The sequence below is a fragment of the Nerophis ophidion genome, linkage group LG07, assembly GCF_033978795.1.
Source record: "Nerophis ophidion isolate RoL-2023_Sa linkage group LG07, RoL_Noph_v1.0, whole genome shotgun sequence".
Lineage (NCBI taxonomy): Eukaryota > Metazoa > Chordata > Actinopteri > Syngnathiformes > Syngnathidae > Nerophis > Nerophis ophidion.
Genome location: NC_084617.1, coordinates 76913053 through 76927362, shown reverse-complemented (window position 1 = coordinate 76927362; position 14310 = coordinate 76913053). Strand labels below are relative to the sequence as shown.

The following is a 14310-nucleotide window of genomic DNA, read 5'->3' as shown; positions in this document are numbered from 1 at the left end:
AACAAACATAAGCACTGATCGTCTATTGACATTTTTTGAAGACGGTTGCAGGAAAAAAACAAAAAACAAACACACCCCTTGTCCTTGGCATGTACATCAGCTCCGTGGTGAAGCAGGTATTCCACAACAGCCACTCGGTTGTAACCAGCAGCAAAGTGGAGTGGAGTTGAGTGGCGGCCCTCCAAATCGCGACAGTTTACGTTTTGAGGGGTGCAGAGTTGCTGCCGCAGAGAGATAACAATGGATTGAATATTGCAGGGGTGCCCACACTTCTTCTGCAGGCGAGCTACTTTTCAATTGACCAAGTCGAGGGGATCTACCTCATTCATATATGTTTTTATTTATGAAATATATGTTCTTTTTAACAGATTAAAGGTTTTTAATGATAATGCAATAATATTTAACACATATAGAGTCCTTTCTTTCATGAAGACAAGAATATAAGTTGGAGTATTACCTGATTCGGATGACTTGCATTGATTGGAATCAGACAGAAGTGCGGATAACGTCGGCATTTTCAAATGGAGAACAAAAGTCCTCCTTTCTGTCCAATACCACATGAAAGTGGTTGGTTTTTGGGATCTTATTTGTCCAGCTTCCATACTCGTTTTTATACACTATACAAGACTATATATATGGATGTACGTTTTCATAAAATGGTCACTACTGCCTACTTTGTCTTGTTATATTCTTATTTTACTGTTATATTTTTATTCCCATTGTTGCTTTTTATTTGTTATTCTTATTGTAATATTTCTCTATTTTGTTTCCATTTAAACCCCCATTATTTACTTTTTACTTTTTTTAAATTGATCTCAACTCTGTACACTGCTGCTGGAATTTTAATTTTCCTGAAGGAACTCTCCTGAAGGAATCAATAAAGTACTATCTATCTATCTAAGAAATCCATTAGCTTCGTAGCTTGCTTGCTTGTGCACGCCAGCTTTCTCAGACTCTTATTTTGTTAGCGCGGGGAAGAGGAAGCAGCACTTTTATTGTGAAGATAGGAACTGTGCAGTCGGTCTTTAGAGTTTTGACAGCAGGTACGGCGCGAATGTGTTGAAATAAAAAGTGTTTCTCGCCTTCCTGTCTATCACTTTTTCATAATAATGAGCACGCAGCAGCCAGCGTCATCTCACAAGACCCTCAGGTGTCGGGAATGTCAATCAAGTGACGAAAGTGACGTCTTGGTGAAGATCGATGATCGCTAATTTTTAGGTCTATTTTTTAAAATGCCTGGCTGGCGATCAACTAACACATCCTCCGCGATCGACGTAATGGGCACCCCTGGAATATTGTAATGAGTCTTAAGGGATATTTTAGGAGGGAAGTAGGGAAAATGTGAGTTCTAACAGACTTCAGTTCTATACCGAGTGTGAGCATGACAAACCTATTCGTTACAATTTTGCAGGAATAAAACAAGAGAAATAGGTGTACCAACTCACCTGCACGGTCTCAAGATCTCCTGCTTTGGCTGCTTCAAGAAATCTGTAGTCCACATCAGAGTTACGTGTGGGAACATTGTCTGAAAGAAAATCAATCAGCCGATTTAAATTCTGTTTTTTTAACTACATTTATGCAATAGACCAGGGGTCGGGAACCTTTATACCTGAGAGAGCCATGAAAGCCAAATATTTAAAAATGTATTTCCGTGAGAGCCATATCATATTTTTTAACACTGAATACAACTAAATGCGTGCATTTTTAAGTAAGACCAACATTTTTAGAGTATAATAAGTCTCTTATTCTTTTTAATAACATTAAATAAAATATAAAATGTCATGTCTCTTGATCATGTTTTTGTTTGGCCATGTGCTGTTTGTCCTTTGGACTCTGTAAGTTCCTGTTTTTTTCCACTCCCTTGTCTGGTTTCCTTGGTTACTCATTTTGTCCACCTGTCTCTGGTGGACAAAACGCCCGCTCACCTGCTTCCCGAGCACTAATCAGAGGCAGTATTTAAGCTCGTATTTGCCAGTCAGTCGCCCTGTGCTGACTTGTTTCATGCCTTGCCATAGTTTCGTGCTTCATGCCATGCCAAGTAAGTTTTGTTTGATTTATCTTCTTAGTCTGTTTATGCGTTAGCTTTGTTCTTTAGCCCAAGTTGTGCCTCCCCTGTGAGCGATTTTTGTTTGTATATTTTTTTAGTTAAAATTAAATCATGTTTTTACCTAAATGCCATGTCCCGAGTAGTCCGTCTGCCGTGATTACCAGTGAAATTTTTCATAATTATCGCGTTAAGCAATGTCAGCTAAGATTTATCTGAGAGCCAGATGCAGTCATCAAAAGAGCCACAGGTTCCCTACCCCTGCAATAGACCATTATATTAATATGGAGGAATAAAAAGCCTGATCACCGTTGAGAATCTGTTGAACAGCTTCGTTGCCCATCTGTGCAGCAGTGAAACCCTGCAGGGACACGATGGATGGGTCGCCCCCATAGCCTAGCAACAGCTTGCAGGTTTGAATGTGACCAGCCAGTGCAGCCCTGTGCAGAGCGGTCTGTCCGAGCGTGTCCACAGCATTTATCTGAGGTCAGAAGTGGTGAGGGGATGACAACATGCTTGGTGTCTAAAAAAAGTCTTTCAGGAAAAGGGTTGACTCAAACCTTTGCTCCGTGTTTCTGTAGCACCTCCAGAATGTCATTGTGAGCTCTCTCGGCAGCAACGTGCAAAGGAGTCATAAAGCTGTGACATGCAAGAAGTAGGAAATGTTTTAATGTTTGTCATATTAACAGTTAAAAATAATCGAATCAAAATGTAAAAAGTGTAGACCTACTCCTTGTTCTTCTCATTAATGTTGGCACCTTTACGCAGCAGCAATTCAGTTACTTGCTTCCTCTTTGGGTGGGGAGAAGCCACAGCACAATGCTGAAATGAAAACTAGGACATAAGTTTGGCCATTGTGTTTTAAAAAGCATACATGTCAGCACTAAATTGAGTGCCTTCTTAGGAACATTTTGCTAAAGTTTGTTGACATCATTTTAGCGTAAAAAAAACAAGGCAAAAAACACTGTGGTTGTAGATTTGGTTCTGACCAGAGCTGTCTCATTGGTTTGAGGATGTTTGAAGCTGATGATTTCCAAAGCCAGCGTCTTCTTCACTTTGGCCATGTCTGCTTCCCGCGCTGCCTGCAGCAGTGAGTGACCTTTGAACTCATCTACAAGGAAGGGAAGGACAATGGTAAGACACCAACAACTATAACAAAAACACTTTAAATGGCAAACATGTATTTCTGGTTTTGTGCTTAATAGGACTCACAGGTCAGTCTCTCCTTTAACTCTGGGGTGGGGGCCATGTCCACAGCACTCTTGCTGTGGCAGTTGAGCAGGGTGGGATCGGCACCGTGGCTCAGCAGCAAGGAGCAAACCTCTACACGGTTCTTGGATGCTGCCTCATGGAGAGGAGTGAACTGCCACAAGTCCATAGCATTGACACAGGCGCCATGCTGAAGCAGGGAAAGCGTTGACACAATAGAATCACACAAGCTCGTCTTTACACATTGATATATTTTGAAAGGAAATATACCTTAAGCAGAAGCTCAGTAACCTCAAAATGACCGTAGGAACAAGCATTGTGTAGAGGAACCAGGCCGCTGAAGTAACAAGTTTAGGGGTTAAGCACGTCCGGAATTATGAATACAAATGTTCAAGAAGGTCTGCATTGTAGCCCTCACCCCTTGTCCTTGGCGTGAACATCAGCTCCATGCTGAAGAAGGAGTTGGACAATGCGCACTCGGTTGTAGCCGGCCGCCAGGTGGAGAGGAGTTGACTGTAAGAGAGCACAACTTGTTAACGCACCTGCAAGAAAACATGGCTGGGTGGCTACTTGGCTGAGTGCTGCCTTCGATGGCCAAAAGAGCAAGCAGCTGATTAGGGCCAGAGCCAATGAGATTGGGCTAGTGAGCTCTGAGCTGCAGATGAATGGTGAACGGCGCAAAGTCAACATAGGAGTGGACAAAACAAAACATCAAACCTAATCTGCTGTCTCAATATTTTGTCACAAATGAGTGAAGACTAATCTCATTATTGATTTGTAACAACTGTCCTACATGAAGCTGAACATTTGGTAGTGACAAGAAAGAGCATACCTGTGTCTAATCATAAAAATGGACTGATTGATGTTACGGTTAGGGAAGAGTGACTGCTTCCTGTCTGCTATCCAGAACCATGAATAAAAGCATCAATTACATCACTACCTTCTCATTATATCCTATCTAAAGTTAAATTGATTACGCTATCAATTAACTAATTCTAATCTGGATTTGATCAAATCCCCACTGTAAAAGCATGTACATCAAGAACAACCATTATCAGCCAAGAAAATAAAATGTTAGTCCAAGCAAGTGAAATTGTCACTTTTTCAATGTTGCAAAAATGAAGCTTACAATAACATAAGTTATTCTAAATGCACATTCCATGCAGGGATATTTAGGGGGAAAAAGAAAATCAAATCAAACTGCATCTCCTAGGTGACAGAGTCTGCTGTGCAATGGATTTGTTGAGTGCAGGATGGCAAGCAGTCAGAAATCATTGACAAGAAGGAAAGCATTGCAGTCGAGAAACAGGTGAGAGTCATTCCTGCATACTGACCAACTTATCAAGGGATGGGGAATAACACAGAAATTTCACCAGACATAATTGCTTGACAAAATGCAAAGAGGGGCGAGCCTTTGGTCATGCATGAGTAATAGTCAGAAATCATGTCAATAAGACAAAATCAAAAAGGTCAGATACGGTGTGAAAACTGACTGAATAAAAGTGTGGGTGAGTGTTTAAAAAAAAAAAAAAAAAAAAAAAAAAAAAAAAAAAGAGAAGACAGATGCTTAAGAAGGCAGGCAGTGAAAAACTGAGCTCCTCTCCAAATGTAAAAAGATGGGGTTTTTTTTAAATCTTTGACACAAACAAAAGTCACTCACATGCCACTCGCGCACACTAACCCGCACACACACAGAGGAGCATCAGGGTGGGATACATGAGTGACCCACACACCCGTGATGTGCAATTAAACGAGTGACAGCCATCTTATTGGTCAAATAAAACAATGGATTAAAAAGGAAAAAAAGATCACAACAGTGCATCAATCAAGTGGCTGTTATCAAGGTCAACTTACCAGCATTTTTTGAGATGTTGACTGATCGACAAATGTTGCCAGAGTCACACGGAAAACAAAACGAAAAAAAAAAAATTACAAAATGACAGCATCGGGTCACAGATAAATCTATTCTCCCCTCTAAAGTCTGACTAAACACAACTTCAAGGCCTAGTCATCACCACTGATTAGCTGAAAATTGGGAAATTGGGGCTAAACAGCTGTAGGGTGAGAAAGTTCTCCATGGTTGTATTTTCAACGCTGCTTAATCCCACAACAAATATACATTGAAGAAAGACAGGGCAGAGTACACAATGAATGAAAGCAGCTTGTGGTGATTATACAGGGTTTCTTCCTCCGTCTCCGCTTTGCATTCTCTTTTTTTGGAGCCCATTTATTTTATAGCACAAAAAAAAATCACAATTTGCTAAATTTTTCACAGATAATTTGTACCTGCTGCAAGAAATAAGACGTCTCTTAAGGTATTAGTGGAAAAATATGTGGATGCTGAGGAGGGACCCCCTGCCAAGTTGTAATGTTCTACTTTGCAGTTTATCTTTTTATTTATTTACATAAAACAGTGCTCTTTAATGAAAAAAATCTGCTCTACAAACAGATTATAGCATAGTTGCCCATTTCCATCTGTAGTCCCCCGTACCAGTGTGGGGGGCACATGGGAGAAAGGTGGGTGAAAGGTGCCCAAGGACACAACCAGAATGACTCAGATGGCAGAAGCTGGATTCGTACCAGAAACCTTCAAGTTTCTAAACGACCATCTGAGCCACGACATGCCTGCTGTGCATTACTTTGGCATCATCGTCGTCATTACTTACATACTTTATTGGTGTTGAACAATTCATTTATCACCCTCATCATAACTAATTACATATTGTAATGACCTCACTGTATTGTAATGCTGGGGTTTACAGTTTAGTGTTTCTTTTACACGCATCTAAATCAAGGTTGGTCTTCCACAATTAAAATGGGATTGTTTGTGTTCGTCAATCCAATTCAGTCCTCTGACATAGCAGATAAACAATGGTGTCTACATAATATTTAAAATCAGCACAAGATGTCAGTCATGAAGTGAAATAAGGTTAAGACATACAAACCAGAAAGTGACACACACTGAGTGTTCCATGATGGCCAATCACACTAAGTAGTTGATGACTTTCAACCCTGCCCCAGAAACATCATGATCGTATGCGAAACACTGAGTGTGTGGTGTTTGTCAATATCCATTGGCTTGAGTGTGATTGGTCTATAATGAGGAACTGTTGCTACTGGAAAAACGTGTAGAAACTTGTGCTCACAAGGTGGAACTGAGCATTGCTGTTGGCATGCTGAGCTTGGCAATAAAATCAGAAAAATACTTACATAGTGTATGTGCCTCTGCCTGGATGCTACAATATTTTTACTGGCGAGTGCCCACACTGGCTTTACTTTAATGTTAAACACGACGTTCCCTTGCCAGGTCACAGTTTACTGCATCACAGATTTGAAAAGTACTATTGACTACATAAAGATTTAAGGAACCATTGAAGTTTTCCTGTTAAAATGACATTGGTCATGGGATGTATTAAGTGTTTTAAGAGTGTCGATGTATTAATAAGTGTGTGTGAGAGCAGCGTGGACGTTAAATACATACAATATTCATATAGATCATAATTAAAATGTAAAAAGGTTTGGGAGTGGTTATAAATATTTAAACTGGTATTTAAAGTCGGTGGCAGCTGTTTGGCTAACTTTCACCTATCACTGGTGCTTCTGGAACACCTGCTATGGAGAAGGAAACACAGTACTGCTACAAGGTTGGGAGAACGCATGTGAATAAACTATAAAACCAACCTTATAGAGGGGGACTTCTTAGAAGTCATTTAAAAAGTCCTCTATATTAGTGGTCCCCAACCTTTTTGTATCCGCGGACCGGTCAACGCTTAATAATTTGTCCCGCGGCCCGGGGGGGGGTGTCCTTTTTTTTCCCTTTTTTTTTTCTTCTTTGCCATGAAAAAGGGAGTTTTTTGTGGTTGGTGCACTATTTGTAAGTGTATATTGTGTTTTTTATGTTGATTTAATAAAAAAATACATTTTTAATTTTTTTTATAAAAAATTCTTCTGCGGCCCAGTGGTTGGGGAATACTGCTCTATATGACATAGCAATGAAAAGCAAATAAAAAAAACGACATAATCCATATGTCATGATTACATTACTTCAATCCATCTTTCATTACATTTTTTCACAAAGAAAAATACAATTCCAGGAAAGACAAAATAATTGTCAAGTATATGGTAGATTAAAACATTTAGCTGCCGCAAAAGTATGGAACAATTATTATGGGGAGATCATGTACGGTAGATCTATATTGAGATTTGGGTTGTTACAATACCAATATTGTCGTGGTACCGTGTGAGTAGGGATTCCGACAAGTTAGGACACTTTGACGGCCATATAGGAGTTGAAACTGGCAAGAGCAACCCTAAAAGCGCCTGTTCCCCGCCGCTCCCCCGCCCTGTTTCTTTAGGAGAATTGTGAGTCATTCTTCCCCTAAATGGGAATATATGAACATCCCAGCAGTAAGTGGTGTTTTTTTTATGCTTGTTGGTTCTCAAAATCTGCAGTGAGCAGCTATAATAGATGATGAGATAAGCTGCAGCACCCCCCGCGACTCCAAAAGGGACAAGCGATAGAAATGAATGGATGGATTTAAAAAAAAGCGTTGTGATGCGTTTTTTTAAAGTAATGCGCCGCGTATCCTTAAAATGATCAAAATACGTTAGCATTAAAGTATTATAAATGTGCTTGTTACTACATTACATATATACTTAAATCATGTATACAAAACCCTAACGGAGGTGTTACATGTTTTTAGAGGCTCTATAGCAGGGTAGGGAACCTATGGCTCGAGAGCCAGATGTGGCTCTTTTGATGACTGAATCTGGTTCTCAGATAAATCTTAGTGGACATTGCTTATTACGGTGAGTCATGAATAATTCCTCCGGTAATCACAGTGTAGGAATAACATTCAAAATATAAAACATTCTCATGCATTTTAATCCATCCATCCGGTTACTACGGCACCTGTTCAAGAAGTCGCATTAATGGTAAGAAGTTTTTTATTTATTGTTGGTTAGCTTCAGAATAACAGTGTATAAAAAAAATAAGAGACTTATTATACTCTAAAAATGTTGGTCTTACTTAAAAATGCAGGCATTTAGTTGTATTCAGTCTTTAAAAAAAATGATATGGCTCTAATGGAAATACTTTTAAAAATATTTGGCTTGTATGGTTCTCTCAGCCAAAAAGGTTCCCGACCCCTGCTCTATAGGCAGAATTGAACGGCTCCCACAGGCGTCATAGTAAGTGGACTTTTGATCGCATTTAATATTTAGAGTGCATTTTAAAAAATCCATCAGTCGTCATGTCTTTCATAATGAATGTGAACGATAAGCGAAATTCCCAAAAAAGTGCAGTTCCCCTTTAACTCCAATTGCGTCCATTCTCCATTTTCTATCTCCACACTTTTAGATTGTAAGCACTCTGTGCTGGCTAATATGCGTGTCTGCTCATTTTACCAGCAAGGGCACGATGTGACCAATTTACTTATTTTAGTGTTGCCAATCAACCTATCCCCAGATACCCCGCCTTCTGCCCGATTGTAGCTGACATAGGCACCAGCGCCCCCAAAGGGGAATAAGCGGTAGAAAATGGATGGATGGTCACGATGTGACAACGCCGCGTCATCATGTCTGGGGGAAAAAATGTATCTGGATTTTTCAGAAGCAGTATAGTACTGTTTTTAATTAATTAGTACTGCGCTACTTTATTACTACAACCCTAGTTGACTGACGACTTGTCTAGGGTGTACCCCGCCTTCCGCCCGATTGTAGGTGAGATAGGCACCAGCGCCCCCCGCAGGGAATAAGCAGTAGGAAATGGATGGATGGATGGATAGTTGACTGATGGTATGTTGAAATGACATCCTCTGAGAACCATTCAACATCTTATAGCAGTTGTGAGTGTGAATACAGTCAATACAACAGGAGAAGAAAGTCTAAACAGCTAAATTATCAGATGTTATGATGTGAGCAGATAGAATACACATTTTGAATAAATATAAAGCTAACCTGTTTATGAACATACAGTTAGACATATATACAACCCCTGCTGTGTCACAAGGCTTTTACCCCCTACCCCCCAAACTCCATGTACAGTATTAGGGTTGCAAGCCCACATATCACATTGTATCAAGGGCGTCATGACATCTGTTTTAGGCTTATTTGATATTAGATTTACCTTTCGGCCATCACTGGCATGGCAGTTGACATTCAATGGAGTCAGTAAAGCCATTAGTTTTTCCTCATTTCCACTCCTGCAATACAAAAAAAAAAAAATACAATTGAATTTCATAATGTAAAGCTAATTGGCGATAATACATCATTTCATTTGTAGAGATCTATCCAAACTATGTGGACCATTCCACCAAATCTGTACAAATCCATTTGCCTTCCCGAGAAATAAAATGCACAAACGCACGATAAAATTAACTGTAAACATTTGTCTTGTACTGTATATTCTTTTTGTGCTTAGTGTAACCATGCTATTAACATTAAAGTCATGTGGTCATATTTCATGGATTTGCTCATTCTGTGCTAAAAACCCACTCTTACGAGAATGAGTCATCAGCAGCAAAATATTGTACAAAAATATAATATAGACCTGACTTGTATACAAATATGATAAATGTTTTTGAGACATTTAGAGTAGTTGACAAGGTATATTATCAAGATATACAGTTGAATAAAGTCAGAAACTTAAATTCATTTTGGAAGAATTACAACAAACATTAATCTTACTTCTCATGTGAGTTAGACAAGTTCTACTTTTGTCTGACAACCTAACTGTTTAAACTACACAAAAAAATCACCAAAAAAGAAAGGCTTTATGCTGCCGATTCTGATTAACAATGACTGAAATAGATTAATATTGGATAGATAGTACTTTATTGACTCCTTCAGGAAAATTACAATTCCAGCAGCAGTGTACAGAATAGAGTATTGATTGTACATTTAATCACAATTACAAAGCAAAAAAAATAAAACACAGGGCAGCAATGTAACAATACCAACACAATATCTAAAAAAATCACTATTCTTGTTTCTAATTACATAGTTGTTTAAGCAAAATGAAGTCAATAATACTGAGGTAACAAAAGTTAGTTTACTAATAATTTACCTTTGGTTTTTGCCCTTAAAAAACATCCAAGGACTTATTCCCTGAATTTATAAATGATAGCTAAAAGTACAAAAAAATAATGGTGTAAAAATGTAAATTTTGACCTCTGGTACTGATCATATATTGATATCACTTTTGCCATGGACACTACTGACACATGGCTTGATCATGTTTATGACTGCAATACAGCACTGGTCAATTATCCTCTCACCAGTCTGTTAGCAATCTACTTGTTCATTTGCTGGTAATAGCTGCTTACTTGATGATGTAACCTGGTTCCGTCTAGACTTCTGTCAATGTTTATGAAGCATTTATTCCTTCTATTGTATCGCATGCCTTCCAGTCTGCTCATGCTTGCTTACTCGTAAGAAATGTAATGTATTTGCTGCAATGGAGGTCATAATTGTGAAATTATTTGGCAGGTGTATATGGATATACACAGTTAGTTGATGGATACCTCATTTTTTGTGGTGGGCAGTGGCCTAGCAGGTACTTTTTCCCGCCCTAGAAAAGACACTCACCTTGCTGCTTCCAGGAGCTCGTCTTTCTTGTATTCACCTGTTTGGGATAAAGCTACAGATTAGGTGAAGCCACGCAAATAATATTTGCTAAAACTGAAAAATAAAAAACAACTTCAACCACAAAAGAAAAAAGAAAATTTTCAGAGACAGAACCACTGTGGATTTTAAAGGGGAGTTGCACTTTTTTTTTTTAAATGTATATCATTCACAATCCCTATGCAAGACAAAAACACGTGTTTTTCATTTTTATATGCTTTCTAATTTGTAATATACTGCAAATAGGAGGTGACAAACGTTGCAGCTTAATGGGAGTAACATATTGCGCTCATAAAGCGCTCAAAACATCCAAAAACACCAACATGACTCCATTTACATCTCTTGACCTGAATATTAATCAAGTATGAGCAATATGGTTATTATGAGCGCTAACAACGAGGAACTACTTTTAGCAGCACAGTGATCACAGAAAGGTAACTAGCTTATGCAGCTATTGATATACTGAACCAGTGAGCTGCTGTGTCGCCTTTAAGTTGGTAAAAGTTCATGCTAGATTACTAATTATACCTCTCACCTGTGTAGTAGAAGGTTGTAGCAATAAACCGAGAAGTCGGTCAACTTTGACATTCAACTTACACCCGGAGAAGGCAAAAAAAGAAGTGAAAAGACGTTTATTTAATTTTTTTTTTTTACTTGTGTGACGATTATGAATAATTCTTCATCTAAAAAGGAAGATATGAACATCCAAATAGTCTGCATCCCAGTGAGAGCAGACATTGAACAGGAAGAGATTGTTTTATGTTCTTAGATTGTATTTCTTGTTTAGCACGTAACACAAGTGCTACTGCTGGATCTGCTTACTTACTCAGTGGCCTAGTGGTTAGAGTGTCCGCCCTGAGATCGGTAGGTCGTGAGTTCAAACCCCGTCCGAGTCATACCAAAGACTATAACAATGGGACCCGTTACCTCCCTACTAACCACTCAGCATTAAGGGTTGGAATTGTGGGTTAAATCACCAAAAATGATTCCCGGGCGCGGCACCGCTGCTGCCCACTGCTCCCCTCAACTCCCAGGGGGTGATCAAGGGTGATGGGTCAAATGCAGAGAATAATTTCGCCACATCTAGTATGTGTGTGACAATAATTGGTACTTTAACTTTAACTTATCAAGGGCTCATCCTCCTTACATTCAGGCTCAAAAAGATCAGCTTTTGGATCATCATTTGTCCAAAAGTAGTAGTCGTCGTTTCTTATGAAATCTGCCATGATTAGTCGTCGTTGTAGGAAAAAGTGAATATTGTGATGCATATTTGAAATTGATACGCCATTGTATGCTAAAAATTACCAACATATGTAAACTTTAAATGTTATTATAAATGTGTGTGTTACATTACCTGTCTACTTACAGCATGTAACTATTTTGATAGTCGACAAGTCATCGACTATCTTAACGATCTTGGCTCTAATTGACTTTTAAATGCAACTTGGGTTATTTTAGGCATGTGCTTACAAACAACAAAAATGACTAATCAATTCATGAATATTTAATTACACTGTAACTGTGCTGCTCATTGAGCTGTCACAAAAACTAAAGTGTCTATTAAAATATCCAATTAAAAGAAAGGCAAAATGCTAAAAAAACAAACAAACAAATAATATTATTTAAAAAAAAAAAAGTTAAAATAACCCCAAAAAACAAAAACACCAAATCTAACTCTATCAAAATAAAGTTGATATGATATGATAAAAAGAAAATATTTACTGGTATGTTGACCATTGAATAACTCCTGGCAGTTTAAGCACTCTAATAGACTCAATGTAAAGAATCGTATCGATTAAGCGTTTTTTATTGCATTGCAAATTGAAACTGCTTTAAAAAGTACTTGAATTGATGTAGACACAGAATAGCTGCCACTGAATATGGATAAAATAATAGTAAGTTCTTTTTCACACAACTTCGTCTCACACTTGTTAGCAGGCTAATATGTCCAAAATCATGCCTCCGCTTTAAATGCTCGTGAATCACAGACGTGCTGCCATAAAAAACAAGGTCCGCTTTGCAAAATGAGCAACGTATTCATGTTTTAACAAGAATAGGAGGAAATGTTCTCACACTTTAAATGTCTGCACTTGTGAAGTTTTAGTGAGTGGCGGCACGGACCCGCTTCCCTCCAGAAAATACGAGCCATGACGTCACAACTGTTGTCGGCAAAACTTTTTATTGTCAACAATGTCGACTAATCGTTGTACTCCTAACAGCATATATTGAATATATATATATATATATATATATATATATATATATATATATATATATATATAACGCTGATGGAGGGTTTTGGATGTTTTTTAGAGGTTTACGAGTTACAATGTAAATAAAATATATAAACGTGTTGTTATCTCACAGAAAGATTGTAAATCATAGGCGAAATAATAAAAAAAAAGTGCAATTCACCTTTAGTGACATGGAAATATTAATTGAGGTTGCAACCTCTGCGATTGTGTTAGCACACTACCAAATGTTTCGGATTATAAGGCGCACTTAAAATCCTTTCATTTTGTCAAAAATCAACAGTGCGCCCTATGACCTGGTGCACCTAATGTACGAAATAGTTCTGGTTGTGCTTACTGACCTCAAAGCTATTTTATTTCATACATGGTGAAATGATAAGCATGACCGGTAGATGGCAGTCACACATAAGAGATACACTGCAACATGCCAGTAAACACCAAAACTTTAAATGTTCCATTGAGAATAAAGAACATTATGCACGGCGCTCAGAAATATGTCATGTTTTAGAACGACTTTGAAGCCGCACCGCTTGATGGATTGCATAACGGCTACCGTAGACAGACATGCCAGTGTTATTATGGTGTGTGTATAAAGACCACCAAATGGCACCCAATAGCAGACATTATCTGGCATACTGTTTTGTAATATTATGTAAAACCAACTTCTCTTACCTTTTAGTACTTGCTAATGTGTATTTGGGATCTGCATAAGTCCTGAAAATGTGCGCGCCTCGGCCATTGTAGTCTTATTATCTGTAAATCTTATTGTCATGAGACATTCATCCTTTGCTGTTGCCGTTTGTAATATGAAGTAGCGTACATTTCTAACTAATATCTGTCAGTAGACTTGCTATGAAAGCGCTAAAACATGCCGGTGTGGTGTGTTTACATTATTCAACCTAGGAACTATAGTTATTAGAGAGTTCCGGTCAGACGGTTTTTCAGGGGACACTTTTCCAGCGTTGATGTTGCACAAGTGAGCCACGGATGAGGAGATGCTGCTTCGTTGTTGATTGAAGTAAAGTCTGAATGTCGTTAAAACAGTTAGCTCCATCTTTTGACACTTCTTCCACTCCCGTCCTTGCACGCTACACCGCTACAACAAAGATGACGGGGAGAAGACACTGTGCATCCTGAAGCGACTGTCGGAAAGCGACTTGAAGATGGTTTGAAAAATATAAC

The 14310-nt window shown here is 38.5% G+C and overlaps 2 protein-coding genes across 3 annotated transcripts in view; one reads left to right on the top strand and one right to left on the bottom strand.

Annotated features, from left to right (window-relative positions):
• The window catches only part of LOC133556840 (cytoplasmic tRNA 2-thiolation protein 1), a 627421-nt gene that overhangs the window by 167244 nt on the left and 445867 nt on the right, over nucleotides 1-14310 (top strand). The gene's annotated exons all lie outside the window — the stretch shown is intronic.
• Nucleotides 1-14310, bottom strand: part of LOC133556828 (poly [ADP-ribose] polymerase tankyrase-1-like) — a 30041-nt gene that overhangs the window by 11617 nt on the left and 4114 nt on the right. The window contains exons 4-15 of one of the 2 annotated variants that reach the window (XM_061907134.1): nucleotides 10841-10877; nucleotides 9381-9456; nucleotides 5108-5128; nucleotides 3672-3766; nucleotides 3524-3590; nucleotides 3257-3443; nucleotides 3034-3155; nucleotides 2775-2866; nucleotides 2605-2683; nucleotides 2354-2525; nucleotides 1446-1525; nucleotides 76-221 (exon numbers count right to left, since the gene is read on the bottom strand). In XM_061907134.1, the coding sequence (XP_061763118.1) occupies nucleotides 76-221; nucleotides 1446-1525; nucleotides 2354-2525; nucleotides 2605-2683; nucleotides 2775-2866; nucleotides 3034-3155; nucleotides 3257-3443; nucleotides 3524-3590; nucleotides 3672-3766; nucleotides 5108-5128; nucleotides 9381-9456; nucleotides 10841-10877 (1174 nt within the window). The remainder of the gene's footprint in view (nucleotides 1-75; nucleotides 222-1445; nucleotides 1526-2353; nucleotides 2526-2604; nucleotides 2684-2774; nucleotides 2867-3033; nucleotides 3156-3256; nucleotides 3444-3523; nucleotides 3591-3671; nucleotides 3767-5107; nucleotides 5129-9380; nucleotides 9457-10840; nucleotides 10878-14310) is intronic. The other variant, XM_061907135.1, reaches the window with a different exon arrangement.